This window comes from Nelusetta ayraudi, unplaced genomic scaffold (assembly GCF_046127955.1).
Source record: "Nelusetta ayraudi isolate G7.1 ecotype Tasmania unplaced genomic scaffold, CSIRO-AGI_Nayr_v1 ptg000002l, whole genome shotgun sequence".
Lineage (NCBI taxonomy): Eukaryota > Metazoa > Chordata > Actinopteri > Tetraodontiformes > Monacanthidae > Nelusetta > Nelusetta ayraudi.
This window is the reverse complement of record NW_027466052.1, coordinates 6,573,599-6,595,203: the sequence shown is the minus strand read 5'-3', so window position 1 is coordinate 6,595,203 and position 21,605 is coordinate 6,573,599. Positions and strand designations below refer to the sequence as shown.

General features: G+C 45.7%; 1 protein-coding gene across 1 annotated transcript in view; it reads right to left on the bottom strand.

Moving 5' to 3' along the window:
* gpc5a (glypican 5a) overlaps positions 1–21,605 on the bottom strand; it is a 101,624-nt gene that overhangs the window by 37,262 nt on the left and 42,757 nt on the right. The window contains exons 7-8 of the mRNA XM_076020365.1: positions 10,257–10,377; positions 822–984 (exon numbers count right to left, since the gene is read on the bottom strand). Of these exons, the coding sequence (XP_075876480.1) occupies positions 822–984; positions 10,257–10,377 (284 nt within the window). The remainder of the gene's footprint in view (positions 1–821; positions 985–10,256; positions 10,378–21,605) is intronic.

The following is a 21,605-nucleotide window of genomic DNA, read 5'->3' as shown; positions in this document are numbered from 1 at the left end:
TGTTTGATGGAGGGTATAGGAGAGAGCGAAGGAGGAGTCAGTGTGTGTGTGTGTGTGTGTGTGTGTGTGTGTGTGTGTGTGTGTGTGTGTGTGTGTGTGTGTGAAAGGTAGCAGAACGAAGAGGCGAGCAACGCCGTTCCAGAGCCTCTCGGGAGCGATCATTTTAAAGTAACGGGGCCATGATTGCAATAATGTTCCCATTGCAACTATTATCATTAATGACTGTTATTACGGCTGTCATGAAATGAGACTGGTGCATGTCTTAGTAAAAAATATCGGCCCCTGTTAATCAAAGGCTGGGCTAACTCGATTTTTGTTTTGTTTTATGTTAATGGGGCTTTGACGAGGGATAGATGAGATGCAACACAAAGAGCAGCAATTAAAACATGGTCCACATGACGCAGCCACATGCTTGATGAATGTTATTATAATTGTATTTTTTTTTTTCCTGGTGTGTTCATTTTGATTTGATGTGTTTCATCATCATTGGGACTTTTTTGGGGTGTTTTTTTTTCCCAGGAAAATAAGCTCAATGAGAATAAAGCTCCTTTGTGTTAAAACCTGCCGCCTGAGGCACTGCAGACGCACAATACTCATTAGCCCAGCACATAACGGTGCAAATCAAGATTCAAACGAGGCCCCGTGCCAAATCTAAAAAAATTAAATAAAAAAAAACGGTCATCGTTGCGTCACACTCCCACTTGGCCGTTCTGCTCTGCTCCGCAACTCCGCCGAACCTCCTCAGACTCGAGTTGTGTTCCAGTGCCTTTGAAAGGTTAATTAGCTGCCGGTCCGATAAATTACAGGAAGATGAGACTCACATTTGAAGACTCTTGGGATGTTTCTCCGGTGCTCGCCTCCACCTGAGCCACCGCAACCGTCCTCGTCGTCGCAGTCCCCACTGTAATGCGCCTCTGTGTCCCCACTTCCTGTTTCGATCTGGTCCAGAGATCCCAGTTTGGGGATGGACTTTCCCTGCAGGAGCTACATGAGAAGAGGAAAAAGGAAAAAAAAAGTATTTTTAATCTCCTTTCTTGTAAAATAGTTTGGTTCAGAATGATTTTACTTCCAGATAATAGACCTTCGCGATTCCTTCCTCTGATTGGACTTCAGAGGTAAAACATTCAGTATTCACTGCAGTAAAATGCTGTGAGGGATCATTTTCCCTGAGAAACTGAGGAGGACAAGCCTGAAGAGCCGACTGTATTGCTAATCAGTTGCTAATAAGTTCTCCATAAACTTCAGATAGGGTTTAAAAACAACTCCATTGCAAATTGCATTTTTTTTAAAGGCCCGGCATGTAAGATTTAGCAGCATCTAGTGGCAAGAAAGCATATTGCAACCAATGCTAGTGTTGATCCCTGTTTTCCCTGCTTGGTCTCACATCTTCCTCACTTTTATTGCTGTCCTGGTGTAGTTGTTGGTGGTGCAGGTGGACGTGATGTTCCTTATAACTCGCTGCTAAAAGTTTCGGCTTCTGAGTTTCTTGTCAATCAACCTGTTTTTTTGTCCTCACGCTTCCAACCAGCATGGCCTCTTTTTCCAAAGGAGGTCCTCAAGCAGGTGCGGAAAGTTGAGCAAATTGGAGTGAGTTCCTTTTTTTTTTTTTTTTTTTAACTTTTCCATTTACATAAATGTCCTCACGTGATAGTCCTAACAAATGTGCATTAAAAGGCTTTATGCAAACTCAACTCTTGACAAAGCGCCTCTGCCCCTCACTGATGCGGCGGTGCGCCGGCCGCCTCGACTTCCTGCTGCATCGCTGCGCTGCAGAATCTCAATCAGAGACTGTGTGAACCCGACGGCGGGGGAAATGCACAGGCTAATTGGCTGATTTAAATTCACGCCGTGTCTTCCTCGAAACAAGAGACGGTGCTTTTTGTTGATCAGAAAGGCAGTGTCTATGTTAATTAGGTGTCGTTGCGCTTCGCTATCAGGGAGCGAAAGTGACAGGGTTGCGGCGGCGGCCGAGCTGGGACATATCTGGGTTGGTAATTGGTCCGTCTGAGGTCCGCGCTCCTCAAACGGTGACAGGTCAGGAGACGGGACGCGGTGAAAGTTTAGGCTGCATAAATGCTCTTTACGTAGGTATAATTCCTGCGAACACCTCCCCCGCACCCGCAGCTTTATGTCGGAAATCAATCCGTCGTAAAGATTATGCGGAATAATGATGTTGCACTGCGTCTTGCAGCCGCTGAGGAGCCGGAAACGACTTTGTGCTGATTAGTCGGAGACGCGCCGCGCAGCTCGGGGGGGCCTCGCTGTGTTCCGCGTTCGAGGCTGTCAAACACCGAAGCTTGTTAGGAGAAGAAAACACGTCGTGCTCTTATTAGCCTGCACCTGAGGTAACATGTCACTTCAATAATAGCTCATTTGTACGTGTGTGCGGAGGTCAAGGGGTTAGGCTGAGCTATTTACGGACATGAACGCCCCTGACAAAGCTGTACGCCAGCCACAGGAAGGGAGGAACTTACATCTGGTCCATACTGTAATTACACGGGTCAAAGTTCACTTATTTATTTATAGGAATGTAAACAAAAAAAAAAAAATCAACAATAATGATAATATAGGGTTTTGTTCACCGCTGGACTAGAGCTGTAAGGTGCCAGGGCAAGATAAAGTGTTTGAACAAATCCTTAAAGTAGCAATAAACAATTTCTTTCAGAGCACAGCTGAACACAGCATGGAAACCGAAACAGACAGAATTAGTGGCTGCTCTCTGTTTATTGCCCCTTTGATTTCCAACACAGTCAAACGAGCTACAATTAGACCAACAAAAAAAAGAAGAGAAAGAGCTCACACACACTTTGTTCATGTGCAATTAGTCCGAGTCACAACTTCCTCCGCTCGCAATGAAAAACCTAATTTACTTTGTGGGGTGACCATTTTTCAACGTCGTCCCTGAAGGAACGGTGCCATCCTAAATTTGCTTCATGCCGTAAAAAGACCAGAATTTAGCGGCGACACACTGAAGTTTGCCAATGAGCAGAAATAGGCCATTAACTCCTGATGAGCCGCCAGTATCCGCAGGCACCGCAGGTAATCTGCGGATCAGGGCCCGCCATTAAAATGTATATTGTAATTATTGGTTGGGTAAAATAAGCCATCATTAAGAAAAGGAAAATATTAATTACCACACCGAGCGTCAGCCACCGCGAGGACTAGTTGATGGTTCTCTCAGATGAGAAGCACGAACCTTGTCCCTGCTGTTCCAGCTGAGAGCTGAGAGGAAAGAGCAGCGACACACCACACCAGCTGGTGGACACAGACAATGGCTGTTTGTTTTTCGTCCTTTGTAGTTTTTTGGGGTTTTTTGACAGTCCAGGGATCATTAATCAGATGGTCGTTGCGGCCTCTGTGGCCTGCTTTGGACACTTAGGTTTAAAGTCTGCTGTTAATCGTGATTAATCGCATGAGTGTCCTGAGTTAACTTGCAAATTATTTGCAAAATGTTTACCCTGCTCTCTATGTAACTTAACATGATATTAGTGTGTGTTTCTTACACTCTAGGAAAAAATATATATACAACATTATATATATAACATAACACATATATATAACATTATATACATATATAGCCTGTAGCCTTGGTGCCTGTAACATTGTAACCTACTAAACACACACACAAAAGTGCTTGCAGACAGATACAAACACACACACACACACACACACACACACACACACACACACACACACACACACACACACACACACACTGATGGTTAATTGCCGTCCTGTCATCGTGGTCCATGTATATGGCCTCTCCAGCCGTGCACCTTCACGTCACTGGTGCATGACTCTGAGAATAATGACTTGCACTGACGATCATTAGCCCTTGAGAAGGGCGACTCTTCCCATCTGTTGTCTACTACAAACCGTAAATTACAAACGCTGCTGATTCAGTGTTCAAACTTCACCACAGCCTCAGGAAGATCATTTCTGGTTCTGCTGTGCGTGTCTTTCTCCCTCTCAGACTTCCTTTCTGAATGTTGGCTCACTATAAATCTTCTCTATCGGCAGCAGGCCACTTCCTACATGTCAGAGGATTTTAAAATCCTGGTCTATGAAGCTCTACATGGTTTCAGGGCAAAATGCATCGACTCATCCCCTCAGGTCCTCTGGGGTGGACGCTTTACTCACTGGCTCTGGAATCAGGGCTGAGCAGCGTGAAACTGCATTTTGGGTTGTTTTTTTTTACTCTTTATCTGTGGGACCAGCACACCTGAGGTCTGCTTGAACCTTCAGTTGAAATCTGACACACACAAAAAAAAAAATGTTTTTGCTGTGGCTCTTCTCTAAATGAATGCTTCTTTCTCCTTTCACCAGCGTGTATTTAAAATACCTTGACTGTCTTTGTATGGTTTACAATTTTCTGCCTCTTACCATCATTTACAATTGTTACACACTGCATTTCGCTTTAAAACAGAGCTGCCTTCCAATGCCATATTTACTATGGACGTGTATCGAAAGATCAGATTTTTTTTTTATTCACTCCTTTAAAAAAAAATGAGACCTTGAGCTGTAAGAAAGTTTCCATCTGCACGGCAATGACTGCCGCAGACGACCGTCGCCAAGCTGTCAGTGAAAACATACTGGTAGAAAAAAACAACACACAAAAAAAAAAAACCTTCCATGTCTGTGTCATATCTGTCTTCAAGCCTGCGTGAGGCAACTCTGAGGCATCATCAAGGACAGCAGTGAAGCAGCCCACACAGTAGCTATTCTCACTCCTGCCACGTGGAAAATGTCACCGGAGCATTATATCACTCGCGCACGCACGCACACACACACACATGCACACACACCCTTCACAGAGACACTTTCTTCCCACTGGTAGTCACAATAACAAATGGCTTTCACACAAATGCGTGCAGCCGCCAAAAAAAACACCACCGACACAGCGTTGAGGCTGCAAACAGGATTTGTAAAAATAAAAGGCAAATTAATCTTCTGCGTATATTCTTTCCTTGCTACAGTGCTGATGCAGGAATGGCAACAGGAATACACTACATGACACGTCATCCAACATCTTTCTTCTTCTTCTTTTCCTCCTTCCCCTCTTCCTCCTCCTCCTGGGGGCTGTTCCCTCCTGAGGTGGCCTCAGCCAATCATCTGCCTCCATCTAACCCCCTCATCCTCTGCATCCTCTTCTCCTCTTCACACCACTAACTCCATGCTCCTCTTTCACCTGCCCGTCACCTCCAACCTCAGCGTCCCTCTAGCCAAATATTCACTGTCCCTCCATTCATGTCAAAACCAAACCATCTCATCTCAACGCACAGCAAACAATCTCCTGATCCTCCATCGTGGTTGCCCCCAAAGAGAAGCTCCAGATCTTAATCTCTGCTCCTTCCAGGCCTGCTGCCTGGTGTCTTTTCCTCTCTCCAAACCAGACAACGACTTTATATTTTTGGTTCCTCCACAGCTATTTTCTACATTAGCTCAAGGTTGGTGAGATACAAAGAACAACTGACGGCGCACACTCAGAGTTGCGTGACTTTCCAGTGGAGGTAGGAGAGAAATATTTTAAGAAATATTCTGAGATCTTAACAACACGAGGCAGCAGAGAAATGCAGCCGAACATCAGGACCTCGGAGCAGCGACGAGGCTTCCACAAGTCCCGGCAAATAATACTCTCAAAATAATGAAAACCTCTCAAAGAGAACGATCTAATTGTGGAAAGAGAATAGAAACGGTGACAGTTTGAGGACAGTGGGCACCGTCACTGCAACAGAAGAAATAAACCTACCAAAATTTTCCGAGCAGTGAGCTCCTCGCAGTGACTGAACGCACCAGAGGCACGTTTTGTTTTTGTCACACGGAACGCCGCCTGGAAATTCAGGCGTTGCACATTTGTGTTTGATAGGCATGTTCAAAGTGTCACGCAAGGTTTGGTGCAAATCTGAGACACAGAAACCTGCCGACTATTACTTTCTCTCTTGTTCCCCTCAGCAGGCGCATTAACAGCAAGAGGCAAAGAGCTGCACGGTGTCTCGCAACCGAGACATCCGACTAAAAGCACAGCAGACCTTGGGAAAAATGAATTTATAACATTAGTTAATGATCCATTCAGATGTGACAGCGAGCTATTACCTGTTCGAGAGTAGCTTTTAAGATTTTTTTTTTTCCATTTAATTAAAAGGACCTTAATGGGCATAGATGTTCAATCAGTCAGGTCCCAGAATTAAAACACTGTTTTAACAAGAAACGAGCAACACACGCCACAGTGTCTGACGCTAATGAGCAAATTTGTTTCATAACACAGTGCAACAAATTAACAGTGCACTTAAACTGCAAAGCGACTGGTCTCCCAGGTATCTGATGAACTGACAAAAGTCTTTGGCATCCAGTTGGGAGTCCTGTGCCAAAGACGGCAAATCAAAGAAAAAAAAGAAAGATATTCATGTTCAAGAGTTTCCTCAGTGCGACGACGTCATGACTAGACAACTCTATGCAACTCAAGTGTTTTCTTATTGGCATGTGAGAGGAAATTATAACACGAAAACAGGAAACAATGTAATTTGCCGGGACAGGACGATATCTATGCTATGCTATATGCTATGCTATGCTATGCTATGCTATATCCAACTATGGCCGATTCTTTTCACCCTCCACCTGCTGCCTCTCTTATGTGGTCAACAGGAAGCAGTGAGACTGTTTACACCTTTGAGATTTAAATCAGACCTATTTTTAGAGCATTCTGCTCAGAAGAACACCAACAGACAACCGCGTCAAAAAAAATTAAATCAGCAAAACAAACATAGCAGCAGCAGCAGCAAGGGGGCTTGAGAGGGAATTTTGTCCGAGTTCACGTCAGCGTCTAGTTTGATGTTGGCGTCTAGTAAGTCCAAAAGTCCACAGCGGTCTCATTCTTCTCAGCTGTCGAGATTTCAGTGAATTAAGCTGCAAAGCAAACGTAACACACCGATTTTCATGATGTACACAAAGATAAGTGGCAAGATTTCACTGAGCAGGTGTGTTCCATATCCTCAATGAACCATGGAAACTGGGATAAGGCTTAAGTCCCTGTAAACACAAACCGAGTAAAACCTCAGCAGAAGGCAGAGTTTTCAGTTCTAGTCAGAATGCTCACACCAGAAAACATGAACAAACAAGCGTTATCAGCAGAAAAAGTCAAACATAAAGTTAAAGGTTAGTTCCACTGATTGTCACAGACCCAAGAATGCCACGTTAGTCCTTCAAAGTCTCGGGAAGAGGAAATAGTCAAAAGAATGGCTGTTTTAACGTGCTTCTGACAAGTTGGAGCAACAATTTAGTTGATATGAGCAAAACCTTGACAGAACAAGAAAAACAGAAACCTTTCATTACTGAGGGCACTTTGTGAGAGCTGGCACAAGTAGAGGTTCGTTAGGCCGCTGTTCAACTAGGTCAAGCTGAACCAAAGCCACGGGTAAACACACACACACACACACACGCACACACACACACACGCACGCACGCACGCACGCACGCACGCACGCACGCAGTCATTAAAGGGCTGCACTCGAGTTTTTGACGGCAAATGTTTATGTTTGCTGCACTTGCATCAAGTGCAGAATGAGCAAAGTGATGAAAAACATCAAATTATTATGCTGCAGGCTCTCATGTTTGTTTCCATTTAATTATTAAGACCACCCCGCTCGGGCTCGACGCGTCATGATTTTATAGATTCCTCAACGAACGGCAGGAGGAATGAATCAAACCTGCCGAATTAGAGCTCTGCGGTCGCAGCGCTGTAAATAACTGGCCGGGAGCAGGCGAGAGTCTCTCTGCTCCTTAAAAAGGAACTTGATTTGAACGTTCACATTACAGAATGCATTTGGGAGTCAAAGGAATAATAAAATATAGAAATAAAAAAGAAGAAGTGAATATATTCTTAATGTTAATCCTTTGGACTAAGAGGAGTGGCGGCATGAATTATTCAGGAGCAAAACTGCTGGTCAACTACCGCATCAATGCCTGGTAAATAATTCAGCCGGCAGAGCGGGGGCGGAGCCGCTCGTGGCCGATGTTGATTGAGAGACGCGGGGACAGGGCCTGCTTATGGATTCTTGATGGATTTCACCGCATCAAGAGGAGAGAGGACGGGCAAGGTGGAGAGCAGCCAGCAAATAATTCATGGGAAAGGGCCGATGATGAGCAAGATGATGAAATCTTTGGTTTGCGCGCTCAGATCGCAAGATGGATTTGTCAACAGCTGCTGTTTTGTATCTCTTCTTTTTTTTTTTCTTCTTCTTCTTCTTTTTTTTTTTTTTTAATCCTGCATCCTCTGCAGCTCGGAATGGTAATGATACATTTCCACTCGGCTCCGTGGAAAGGAGGCTGCGTTTCTCTGCACTTTGGTTATTCAAGGTCAAGACGGGAGATGGAACATTTGTAGTATGTAGATGAAAACATAAAAAAAAAATCAACATTTTAATGGAGGCGTCGCTCCTGGAGATGCTCGACTGCAGCGTCTTTAAAAGCAACACAAAGCACGTCGCAGGTATTGGAATACCTGCACACACACGCACACACACACACACACGCACGCACACACACAAGCACGCACACGCACACACTGCAATTTTCTCCACAAGCGGACAAACAGGCAACTGCCGCCCGTGCGCACCTGCACGTGCGTAAAAAAAAAAAAAAGAAAAATGTCATCATATTAATGAGGGGCAGCGCCTCAATGGTGATTTATAGAAGGAGGTCACGCTGTGCAGCCGACAGCCAGATGCGCAGCCAGTCGCTCGTGTGCAGCACAGAATGACTTTGTGCACTGGTTTATGTAATTGCAATCTTTTGCCGTTCACATGCGCCCTCCTGACACACGCAGGGGAGCGTATTTGGAATTTCAGGAGGCGGCGGAAAGTTGCGACCGCTCCTGCAGACACATTGTCCTTCCTGCTCATTGCGTGAACATCTCGGTTCGTTCCAACGACTCGCTGGTCAACTGAGCCGAGCGTTCGCTGAGTCAGTTCATTCGGCAAACCTGCTTAACGTTTCACGCATTGGCTGAGTGAAATGTTGGACAAACGACAACAACAACAAAAAGTTGTTTTTTTGGGGGGCTTTTTTTTCATGTTTTGCCGTTTCCATAAACTGTCCGTTCCACGATATTCTTTAAAATAAGCGATAAAAGACTTCACAGAGACTCGACTTGTTTCAAACATCGTCTCCAATCAATGCAGTGTGAAAGCAAAGGTTAAAGTTATAATCTGCAAACTGGGGGGGGGGGAAAGGTTTAACTATCCGTCTCATCGCGCTCGTGCAGCCGGATAACGACGGATAAACACTTCTGGAGCATTCAAACTCGTAAAACCTTCACCCGCAGTGAGAAATTTAAACATCGACAAGGGCATTCACATATATAGAGAAAAAAAAACAGGGGCACGCTTGAGATGCAGAGGCGGTAAAAGCCCTGCGGAGGCAGAGAGAGAGAGAGACTCCCAGCAGGAGAATGTCAATAAGGCAGATCAGGAGCTCGGCGACGGTTATGCTTTGGATTTATGTGTCCTGACACCCCGCAGATGGTGTGAATTAGTCGGGGGAGGGTTTGCCAGCACCGGGTCAAGAGAGCCAACCTGGCCTTCAGCCTGCCGCCAGGGAAACCGGAGCGGCAGACGGGTGAGGACGTTGCTACGGCGCGGCGACCCGACAGGCTGCCGTGGCAGCTGCCGCCGGAGCGCGGCGGAAGAAAAACGCTCCCATAAACGGCCCTAATCTCATCATCCCAAGACATAAACAGCCCTGAGAGCAGCCAGGGCCAAACAATCGGCCACAAAAGCAGGCGGACAGATAGAGAAGCTACATTGATTTTTTTTTTTTTTTTGGACAAAGAGGAGAAAACTGTTATTGTAAATAGGAAAAAGGGATCAAATGCGTTTCTAGATGTGTGATGATTGATCTTCTCTCGCTGGGTTTTCCTTCTCTTTGCATTGGAATTATTTTGCATGCGAGACCAGTTTCATGTTTCCTGGCTCATACTGGTAAAAATTAACTAACTAAAGCACTGCATTCTCCACCACGCAAAATTATAAAGCCGGAGTTGCCGAAGCAGGTGTTGCAGCAAAGCTTCAAGAACCCGAATGTTGACGGGAAAACACCTAACGCTCCATAAAACGAAGACGCGACTGCGAATTAGCCCGTGTTTGAGGGACCCCAGCGTGGAATCGCCAACTCCAAGCGCAGAAAAAGGAGCCGCGGCAACTCAGGTGAAAGAGAGGAAGAGGAAGAGGAAGAGGAAGAGGAAGAGGAAGAGAGGCACTCACCTGGTTGATGTGTTTGAGTTTGTCGATGATCTGGTTCACCACCGGGTCGACTCCCTTCACTTTGACTTCAGGGTTGGCGCTCTGAGCCTTGACCCCGCTGCCCACCACTCGGAGGGTGTAGCTGCAGACAGACAGACAGAGGCATCTTACTGGTTTCTTATTCATCTCATTAATATATTCATAGAACAATATAATACATAATATTATTATATCATTGTATATTATAATGTCTTATTAATTAATGATTATTTCACTAGCGATTTGGAATAGCAAAAAAATTGAAACAAAAAGGTTCAGGTATGAATTTATGGCTCCTTTTCACATTGACAGCCAGTCACTTTTAGCCTTTCTGAAACCACTTTTGCCGGCCCCTGCTGTCCAAACAAGAGAATGCAGGATTTTCACACTTCCAAGTTGGCCTCCTTCTTCAAAACCACAAACTTCATGGACAACGACGGTACTTTTGAAAAGGTGTCAGCGACGCCCACAACTGTGTACTTGAGCAGACAGTATCTTAACAACTGCATTTACAGTGATTGGGTAGTGTCATAACATTCTTCTAAAGGACAGACAGACAGACAGACAGACAGACAGACAGACAGACAGACAGACAGACAGACAGACAGACAGACAGACAGGATTTGTGCATACAGATTTTTTTTCCTGCACTTTCTATTATTTGTCAGACCATTTAATCCCTTTCCCAGCCGGAGTCAGATATCTTCATTTAAAAATCATTGAAACAAACTCATTTAATTTCCTGTATTTAAATGGATCCCCTGGAGCAGCACTTAAAACCTTCTTACCTTTAATAACAAAGCTACAGTAGTCTCGTATTCCTGCACTTTGCATTTGCACGTGGTCCATTATTTTTACAGAAATGTGATTTTTTTTTTAAAGCAAATTTAATTTAATTTCTTTTTCTTTCACACAAGGTTGAGATAAACCGTGCATTAGAGCGAATTAAGAAGCAGGGCACAAAAAAAAACACACCTTGCGGCTCTCACAGCCAGTAGAATCAAATCTATTATCCGCCGTTCTTTTGGGGAGCGACGTCACTAAAACGATGAATATTCTGAAACCACGCAAAGGTGGAGGCACCATTTATTTACAGTTGCAGCCGGAGGTTAAACTCGGGTCTGTGCCGAACCGCGACTCATTCACACATGCACATGCTCACGTTTCTCTGCTCAGGCTGCATATCAAATATGGGCTTTTAGCAAAATGGACATTTCAGGTCCCATATTAGCGCGGCTGAAAATGAAGCCGTTTGACAAAAACCACAAGCAGGTGCGCGGATATTAATCTCTGAATGGTGCATCAACGTCTTCGTTGGTTGACATTCATTCCTTGTTTTACAGCAAGTTCTTGTTGTGACAGCCTGGTCAAAGGCTTCACTTCCAATCAAGGACTTGCAAGTGTTAAGTTCCCGCCGTGCAATAATACGTCAGCGGTCATGACCGTGGCCGTGGCGGCTGCAGTGACGGAGCACACGTCGCTCGCGTCTCAATCTGCAGGACATCATTTCATCAAACAGCCTGACGTTGCTGAGCTTGTGCCGTGTGTGTGTGTGTGTGTGTGTGTGTGTGTGTGTGTGTGTGTGTGCGTGTGTGCGTGTGTGTGTGTATGTTTTGACATTTTGACAAGAAAATCTCTCTTTTGTTGCTGGTTCCACGAGGGAGGTTCACTCATCAAACTGCACAAACTAAAAGTTTTAATAAAAAAAAAAAAAAAAAAATGTATGACAGATTGTAAAAAAAAAAGAAAAAAAAAGAAAGAAGAGCAGGCCAATTTATTTTACAGGAAGAGAGCCACACCGGTTTAGTCAATGTCATTTCATTTTCATTTCCATTTACGGTCGGTAAGGACTACTTGGTGTAATTTGTTCTGATAGCGTACGTTTCCACTTAGCGCCTAGCCTTGTTAATCTGTCAGTTACTGGAATTATATGGTTCTCATTAGGCCTTTAGATCTCCGGTGCGCTGTGTTCCTTCTCTCACAGTCCTGCTGGCAGCTGCATTGAGTTGAGAAACACGAAACTCTGACCGTAACAGCGGCACTTTGCTTCTTTTATTAACAAAAGACAGAAAGTGCCATTGCTCATTTTTAGTTTTTGCACTTTTTTTTTTACTTGGGGCCACAATCACGCACTTTTAAACTTTGATCACGCACACTCCTAGATAACCATTGACAGCCTTTTGTGCTCTTTGGTTTCTGACAACCTGTAAATCACATTTATTGTCTCAACATGACTGCAACCTGCCATTCATTCCAAGAGATCAAACACAGAGACGCTGATCGATTGACTGATCAGTGTCACTATTGTATCTGTGATTGATTTGATGAAGAGCAAATACCCAGCCCGCCGTAGCCGTTGCGGGCATTATTTCTTCTTGATGTTTGCTGTGATTACAAGCAGATGGAGGCGATAACATTAAAACCATCTGGGCTCAGCCTCTCAGGAAACGCTCAGAGCCGTGGACGCACGTATACACGGAACAACCGCAGGCTAATTATTTAAACGACAGACTCTCAAATGCGCTAATAAAATACAACCGTACACACACATGCAGCCTGGAGGAGGCAGTGTGGAGGGTATCTCACGGTGCTTCTGGGACATACATCCTCAAACGCAGACAATCTGCTAGAAACAGCAGCAGCATGCCGGCAATATAAAATAAAGGCTCTCCTGGGGTGAGGACACCTGGAAATAAGGGTCTGCAACTGAGAAGCTATCAGATGTAGGAGGGGCGGGGGGGGGGGATGTTGATCATAGGCGTGATGCATTCCTGGGAGTGAGCAGAAAGCACACAGCGGCATCCTGGACAACACAGCAAAGGATTTCCAACAGCTGAGTGATTGTCTGTGTCTCCGCAGACCTGCAGCAGCAACTTCTAATCTGTATCGCCCCCCCCCGTCCCCCCGAAGGGACGCTCGCTTTGCATCTCATCTCCTGCTCGCCGCCGCTCTTCAGCCCCGGATTGGAAATTTCAATCGTTTTATTCTTGGCTCTCATCCGCCCATCGCGGCTCAACTGTATTTGTCCGCGAGTGCGAAGCCCTTCACGCGAGGAACAAAAGAAATCTGAGGCGCTCATTTCCTTATTCCTTTACCTCAGGACAGAGGAGGATTGCTATGTCAAAGCAATTTTCTCAGATTAGCCTGCCCTCCTCCTCAGACAGCCCCAATCCAGCAATCCCACAGCAATGCTGAGGCAAACCTACTGTGACACATTTGAAGCTCCGTTTTTTATCTGAATATTTTTTATGTTTTCTTTTTTTTTTCTTTTTGGCGTTTGCCGTCGCTACCGAAAAACCGTGTTCCCTTTGGTCTGGGGTGTGAGGTGGAACAGGCAAAAACCCTGCAAGCGTGACACAACTGGGTGCAACAGGTTGCAAAAGGGGGAAAAAAATAAAATATAAATTTGTGCGTTTTTTAGAAAACCCTGATGTGTTGCAAAGGGGACTTTAGGAATTTGTCGCAGCGGGTGTTTGCCTCGATAGAAAAGGAGGAAGCTTGTGCACCCAGCATGTGTGCACGCCTAGCTAAGATGCTATTTGCGTGCTACGCTTTTGTTGTAACTACCTGGTCTCTGTTGTGGCTACTCCGCGCTGCCACACCGGCTGTTCGTCTGTGTTTAGAAGACAGGAAAAAAAAAGAAACAAAACACTAAAAGCGTGAGGTGTTGTTGTTTTTTTTAGGAATCGATAGGTCCAGCGAATGATGTGTGTTGTTTGGCACCACCTGAATCGATCAGCTTTGAGAGCGCCACTTATTTCTGAACACACAGATTCAATTTGCAATGACTGTTTGGTGGAACAAACAGGAAGTGGAAGCAGAGGGAAAGTGTTGCTGCACAGCCGTGGGCTGGATTTTGAAGCATGTAACTCAGAATGTTTATGCTTGGACCACCAACTGAGTGGTGTTGTGTCTGTACACTTGCCCACATATATACATATTTTGTGTGTGTCACTTGGGGGTCACGTCACCAGTGCTTCCAGTGGCAACACAGAGAGACAAATGACCGTCCACACGGACACCCAGGGCCGAGTTGGAGCTGCCTAATGCTCGTCACTGGACGGTGGGAGGAGCCGAGGCGCCTGGAGAGAAACCCACGCGGACACAGTGGCGGCGCGCAAACTACACACAAAGAGGTTCGCGGCAACCAAAGTCACGCCCTCCTTCGCTGCGCTGACGGCCGCGACCCTGGACTCACAGTTTGTATTTGAACTTGATGTGCTGCTGAATCATCAAAAAGAAACAACAGAAATGATGTTGTTTTGGATTTATTCCTTACGACTGAGACCGAATTGGGTTAATTGGCGGACCGATGGCTGCAGTCACTAACGACTGGATCAAAGTGGGACATATGATGATCAACTGCATGTGCTCAGCTTCTTTTTTATCTTTTTTATTTGGTGATAATTATCCGTCTCCAAGCCAACAAATACGTTTTTCCATTTCAGGCTGACAATTATCCCACCAACAGCTAATAACCATTTGTAATGTATGTATGGGCTTTAATGGAGGATATTTAGCCATTCCAACAATGTTTTTCTCTGCTTGTTTATGCACTAATCACTAAAGCCATCTGTTTTTTTGTTTTGTGCCCGTTTGTTGTTTCTACAGTGACAATAAGCGTCTGTACCTTTAAAAGCAACCCTTTGGTTAATTGATAGCTTTGTTGAATAGCAGAAAAATCAGTTGGTTCACGTTGTCCGTTCTCTTTTCCTCTTTGTGCAAAGAGAACCACTTTTTCGTTTTTTCATTTAAAATGCTACAAGGTGCATCGGGTTCGCAGATGAAGGGGAGGGGGAGAAGGGTCACGCTCTTCTCAGTTGGCTGAGTAAGAAGCAAAGCGAGTCCGCGGTTAGAGGCCTGGAAGGCAACACCTGCCGCGGACTTGTCGCCGAGGCTCCAGCAACTCTTCCGGCTCACCGCAGAGCAGAAATCATCTGTGCCGTGCCACTTTGGCGGGGCATATTCGCTTGAATGTGCCGCTTGGGTGAGGTGGGGAGACGGGCTGGAATGAAGATGGAGCTGTGCGGCAGGAATGTGCCACACCAGATCCAGAGCAATGAGTCAAAAGATGTCTGCCATTCTTCTGTTATTTGTGTACACAATATGAACAAGACAAATTAACTGTCAGCCAAATGCTTTGCAGAACAACTCTGGGTTTTTTATGTTGTTGTTGCTGGTTTTGTCTTCAAAGAGGGTTGCTTATCATTTGGACTACAAGGTTTGCTGGCATTTGTTAGACCTCCGAGCGCTGTGGAGAACAGAGTAGCTCAACGGCACATAGATGCGCCTCTGGCAAAGAATTTCAGACCAAAGCGTCACAGCTGCCATGTTTGTTCTAATTAGACCTCGCGTCTTTTAGTTTTATTGACTCGAGCGAGAAACGATGCCGGAGAATTAGCCAGGCGAGCTGAGGAGGAGCGGCAGCGGCGGCGGCGGCGGTTGATCGGTGGCTGACGGAGACGCCGTGTCAGAAATCTGTTTGACATTCTGCAGCCTTCCACACGCCTGCATCAACCTCCTGCACTCTGAAAGGAAGAAGATCAACTACTAGTGATCTTCTAAGACGTTTTTGTGTTTAAAAAAAAAAAGATTCCATCAGGCGGATAAAGAAGCTTGTACGTTGCTTGAGAACATCCTGCACTGGAGTGAATACTGGGAGAAACGCACCAGGAATTAAATCAGTTTTTACCTCCATAAAGTTGTGCCATATCCTGCGTGTCCTGCGTGTATAGTTGGCTTTCCATTGCTGGGTGTATTACACCTTAAGTGGGTCTGACATCAGGCTCTCAAGTGGCCACGGGGGAGACCATGTAGGGATGGTTCAAAACTGGAGTCACTTTACTGACTCATGAGGGATGATTCACGATCTCTACTTTTCCTCCTTGATGCCAGTCAGGAAAAATGACTCGCGGGTTGTGATTCCTCGTCTCTATTAGCTCACTGACTCGTCCCTGTTGCCGCTAGCTAGCTAATCAAGACACCAGACAGATGTCACTGTTGTGCGACCGCTATTCTAACTGCATTTTGTATAAATACATTGAGTTGGTGGCTGTTTCAGCTCTGAAGCAGCAACCCTGGTTTCTTGTTTTCGCTCAGCTCCCCCGTTCTCCTGCTATCATGAGGACGAGCTGTGAGCCAACAAATCACAACAACCTGGCCGAACTCACAAAATGAACAAATCTCTCAGTTGCTCTGCGTTGTGGCTAGTGGGCAAATACGGATGTTTTCTTCTTGGGGATTCGAATGACTCAAAACCCCAGCGTCCAAACAGTCAGGTAGATGGAGGGAAAATGCAATAAGGAAAATACAACATCAGCTCTTCCAGCAGGAAAGGCCACAAGCACAGTGGAAGAAGAGGCTTCTGTCACTGACACTATGTCACGGCTACAAGTATGACAAGTTTTGACAAGTCACAGATTTGTTTATGTTGCTCTTTTTTTTTTCTCTCCAAGCAACAGCCCAGACATTGACTGACACTTAGCCAGGAGCTACAGCGACATTGTCAGCAGGTGGAGATAAACAACTTGATGATAACAGTAACAATAAAAAAAAAAAAAAGTCATATCCATCACTATGCAGCACATGATTGCAGCGATGGCACCGGTGCTGCTCTGACTTGAGAGCGACAACAGTGCCAGAGTTCTGCAGTTATAAGGCAAAGAGCAAAAAAAGAAGAAAAACTGAACGATTACAGCAACACCTCTTCCTTTCAGTGCCGCTTCCTGTTCACAGCGATGCTTTGACATTCCACAGATTATTCTCCAATGTGCGTAGCAGCGATGGAACCGCAGCGGCTGCCAACTGCAAATGTGTATCAACCTGCTGAAATTGCAATGGGACTTTTTGCAGCACCTCTAAATATTTGAGTTTTATGGACACTAATAAGGAGAAACGGATGGAAAAAAACACACACACACACACACACACACACACACACACACACACACACACACACACACTCGTACAGGCAATATGGGAGGTTCAATGGCCTCATAAAAGCAGATGGTCAGCAAAAGGGGCCTTTTTTGTAAAAGGCGTAATGCCACATAATGGAAAGATATTTGAGATTAAATTGTCTTTTTTTTTTTTACAAGCAGGGTGGGTCATAAAAGAGCCATCTGGGTTTTTATGATATCGGTGACCAACACATTCAAACAGAAAATAATGTCCAGCTACGTATTTTACTCAAGCCACAGTACTGCTATTCGCTCTTTCTCTGTCTGAAGGTTCCGTTTGAGCAAAAATAAATAAATATTCCGCAGACTCTCCTGTACTTCCAGCTCTTGGTCTCAATCCAGCGCAGATTATCAAAATTGTCAGTCTGATTAACCCCCCCTCCCGCCCACCCATCCTCTCTCTGGCACAAAACCTAAGAGGCTTAACTGACTTTTCCATCTTCATATATTGACCGCACTTGTCCAGATTTTTAACACCTGCCGCACGAAGCTCACAGAAGCACGCCGCATTTTGGAGGATGGTTTGGGAATTTGTGAGGAGTTCAGCAAACACGCAGCCAAAAAAAAAAAAAAAATCTAAAAGGGATTGACTGACTGCCAGTTGTTATACGGTCGACACGGTGGCAGTACCCCACGCGGTCGCTCCAGTCGGGTGGTACAGCCAAAGCAACACATTGAGATTAAAAATAAAGCCTGAGGGGGAGAAAAAAGGCATAGCACCGCTTGTGTTGTGGCATTAAAGCAGGATATTAACATGGAATTTTATTAGCGGCACGCAGTGCAGAGCAGCTCTGGCTGTCTATCACTGGTCCATTATTGTGGAAAAAAATGGCGCGACCAGCAGGACACGGGATCATTTTCAAAACCCATTTGGAATAAATGAGCCCTGATATGTGAAATAATAATCCAATAAACCAATAATCCACTGCAAGATTTATATGCGATGCGTCACTTAAAAGAACATTTAGCAGATGTGAAAAGGAAAAGAATGTTCTGTTTGTCATCCAGCCGCTTTCCACAATGCAGTCATCGCGTTCGCAGTGTGGCTCTAAAGGATCTCCAGGCGGCAAGAAGGAGATACAACACGGTCGACCTTGAGGGCTCAACAACGAAGAGCTGGTGCTTTTTGTGCAGCAGCAGCAGCAGCCAGAGTTATATGAGCAGATCCTAGAAGCATACAATGATCCTTTTGAAGATCTTCATATTGTGGAGGGAGACGATGAGTTCAGGTTCCAGTTTACAATGCAATGTTCAGAGAAAGACAGAAAAGCGCCAGGTGTTCAACTATCCAATTCCGCGAATGTTATAGTTAACTTAAAAACGTAATTCATGTGAATTTAGCAGCAACTGGGACACATTATTGACCCTTAGTTTACCGAGGTCTGGCGCAAAAATACGGCTGCTGCCAAAAAAAAAAAGTTCAAAACTCTTGCAAACCCCTGCGACTGATGATGACGAACCTGGCAGCGAACTCAGCCGACAGCAGCCTTCTGACAACAACAGCCAACCTGAGACTCTTTTGGTCGACGGTTGCAAACTTTAATTGCCGGTCGCAAAGTAAGTAGCAGATTGCTTGTCTGGAAACATACGTGACAACTTTTGTTGCACATGATTCAAATAGCTCAGTTGCTCATTACAACCATGCAACATCTCACTGGAAAAAAAGTTACAGACAAGCTCAGATGACAGCACTATTAATTGCAATCTGTTTCCCTGTGGGCTCAACTAGCTGGAGGGGACAGAAGAAAGTACGGACTAGTTGGGTTATGCAGCTGAAGGAAGCTGGAGAACCTGGACAGAAGCCACACAGACAGAGGGGCAACGTACAAACCCCACGCAGCAAACCTGATGTCACAGCGCACGGCATCAAGGGAACCAACAAATCAATCACTCTACTCAGTGCTGATGTAAACTGGACAATCCGATCCCTCGATTTGGAACCAATTCAATTCAAGACTGACAAAAAAAAGTTGCCATGGAAACTGCACTGCAGAGAGGTGGGAATCAAACCCACAACCTCCTTGATAACCTTGATAACTTCCTTGATGACCTCATTGATAACCATGGCACACAGAATTGCTTGCTTGTATTTTTAAAGACCATAGATCACAGCAAGGTTGTGGGTTCGATTCCTATCCAGGTTCTGTATGAGCTCGCTCCAGGTACTCCGGCTTTCTCGGAATTCCATGCACATTTGGCTTAATGGAAACTCTAAATTTCAACTCATGATAACGGCTTGAGAATCAAACGCAGGCAGACTACAGCCGCCTTGGTTTCAGGCCCCACATTGACGGCCTTTAGAGCAGTCGCGACAAAAAAAGAAAAAGAAGAAGAAACTCCAGACTGTGTGTCAAGGCAGCTGTTCTCACCTATCTGGTCGTCATCTGGGAGAAACAAGTGGCCCCACCTGCTGCTCCTGCAGGAGCCACAGAGCAGGACAAGCTGGAGAGAGCGCCGAGGCTGCCCAGCAGTAAACAACACTGCGGCAGCAGGGACCCAAATACCAACAGCCTAATCACCCCGATGAAACTGTTTGTGGATATTTCCTCTCAGTCTCATTCTTCTTTTAAGTCCTTGGTGCGACGGCAGCTTAATGGGCTGAGGGGCCAAGAAAAAAAATAAAACAACAACAACCGGAGGAAAGAAAATTAACGCTGATGATATATAAACTCACAAAAGTCTGCCGAGTTCAAAGCTGCAGCTATAAAAACTAGGGGGCTGAGACTCACTGAAACTGCACTCATTATCTGAATTAGATGGGCAGGATAACGAGATTTAAAAAAAAAAAAACTGACGTGGACATTATTTTTATAGTCACAAATGAAAAAACATCTGGGCGGAAACAGTTTGTGTTTGAGAATAAAGACACAGTGGCAGCCCTGGTGACTCTGACACATCCGGGCTTGAGGCAAAAAAGAAAGGCTGGATCTGGAGTGAACTGCTGCACTGGGTAGATGTTCTCCAGCAGCGCAGCCTGTAATCAAGTCCAGTCTGTGTTATTTATGTAGCTTGGAAATCACACAACCCCACAACGCCTCGGCACCTTTTTTTCCAATCAGCGGCGCAGAGCGCAACACCCTCAGAGCCGCTCGATCACAGGCTTTAAGCACCCTGAGAAAAGACTAACCATAATAAATAAATAAATAGATAAATAAATAGTGTTCAGAGCTTCTTTTCTTTTTTCTTTTTCTTTTTTTACGACGCTTGTTAGAACAAAAGTCCATTTGCAACAAACTGAGGCCTCCGTCCGTGCAACCGTGCTTCCTCCAGGCAGGATTCAGTCGCTGATGCCAAAGTTTAAGACGCAGTTTAAAACACACTTAATACACTGTAAACCTCCTAATGGACTAAAGAGAGAGCAGCGAGGAGGAGGGATGAAACGCAGCCAGAGCGTTTCTTTGCGTGTTGTGGCAGCAGCGAGAGAGCGAGAGAGAGCGAGAGAGCAAGAGAGCGAGAGAGAGAGAGAGCAAGAGAGCGAGAGAGAGAAAAAGCAAGAGAGCGAGAGCAAGAGAGAGAGAGAGCAAGAGAGCGAGAGAGCCAGAGAGACAGAGAGCAAGAGAGAGAGAGAGAGAGAGTGAGAGACGCTGAAACGGCCCGAGTCAATTTTATAGCCGGCTGATCGCACACGGCGCGGCGGCTCCCTTCATCCCGTGACGGGCTTATCTGTGTTTATGTTTCCACACCACATCCAACATCCCCCCCCCCCCCACACCCCCGCCTGTCCACGCTTGTCTCCGTGTGACGAATCACCAGAGAATAATACAGCTGCACCCACCAGTTCACCTCCCCTCCTCAGCGCGGCGCTCCGGAGCCTCCCCCTCCACCCTCAGCCACGCACGCACGCACCCGCCCACCGCCTCCGCTGCGCTGCAATTACTCCCATCTCTCACCCTCCCCACCCACCCGCTGCCTCACCCCCGTTGGAGGCTGAACCAGTCAGCGTGTCCCCTCCCTCTCTCAGGTGCTCCCCTGCCTTCAGAAGTGGAGAAACCCCTCGACCGGGCGCAGGCATCCGTTCCTCCTCAGAGTCTCAGACGACACGCCGGGTAATTTTGGCAGATGGAGGAAAAGCGAGCGAGGCGACAAAGTGGAGCCCCCTTCGCGAGGCGCACAGGAGCAGGTCGCGCCAACTCTACAAAAAACAACCTCAGCGGTTTACACAGCGCTGATCCTTTGTGGAGAACATTTGCAAACCTCCAAACTCGCTGCATCGCACTGAATTAACTTCGCTTGCTCTCTACAGAGGACATTCAGGGATCTCCAATGACACCAAAAATGCTTTGAGTATTCAAATTAACAAACAAAGATTAGAGAATTCAAATAAAAATTGTTGTTGGACAATATTTTTTTTTCCAGGTAGTCAGGAGGGTGT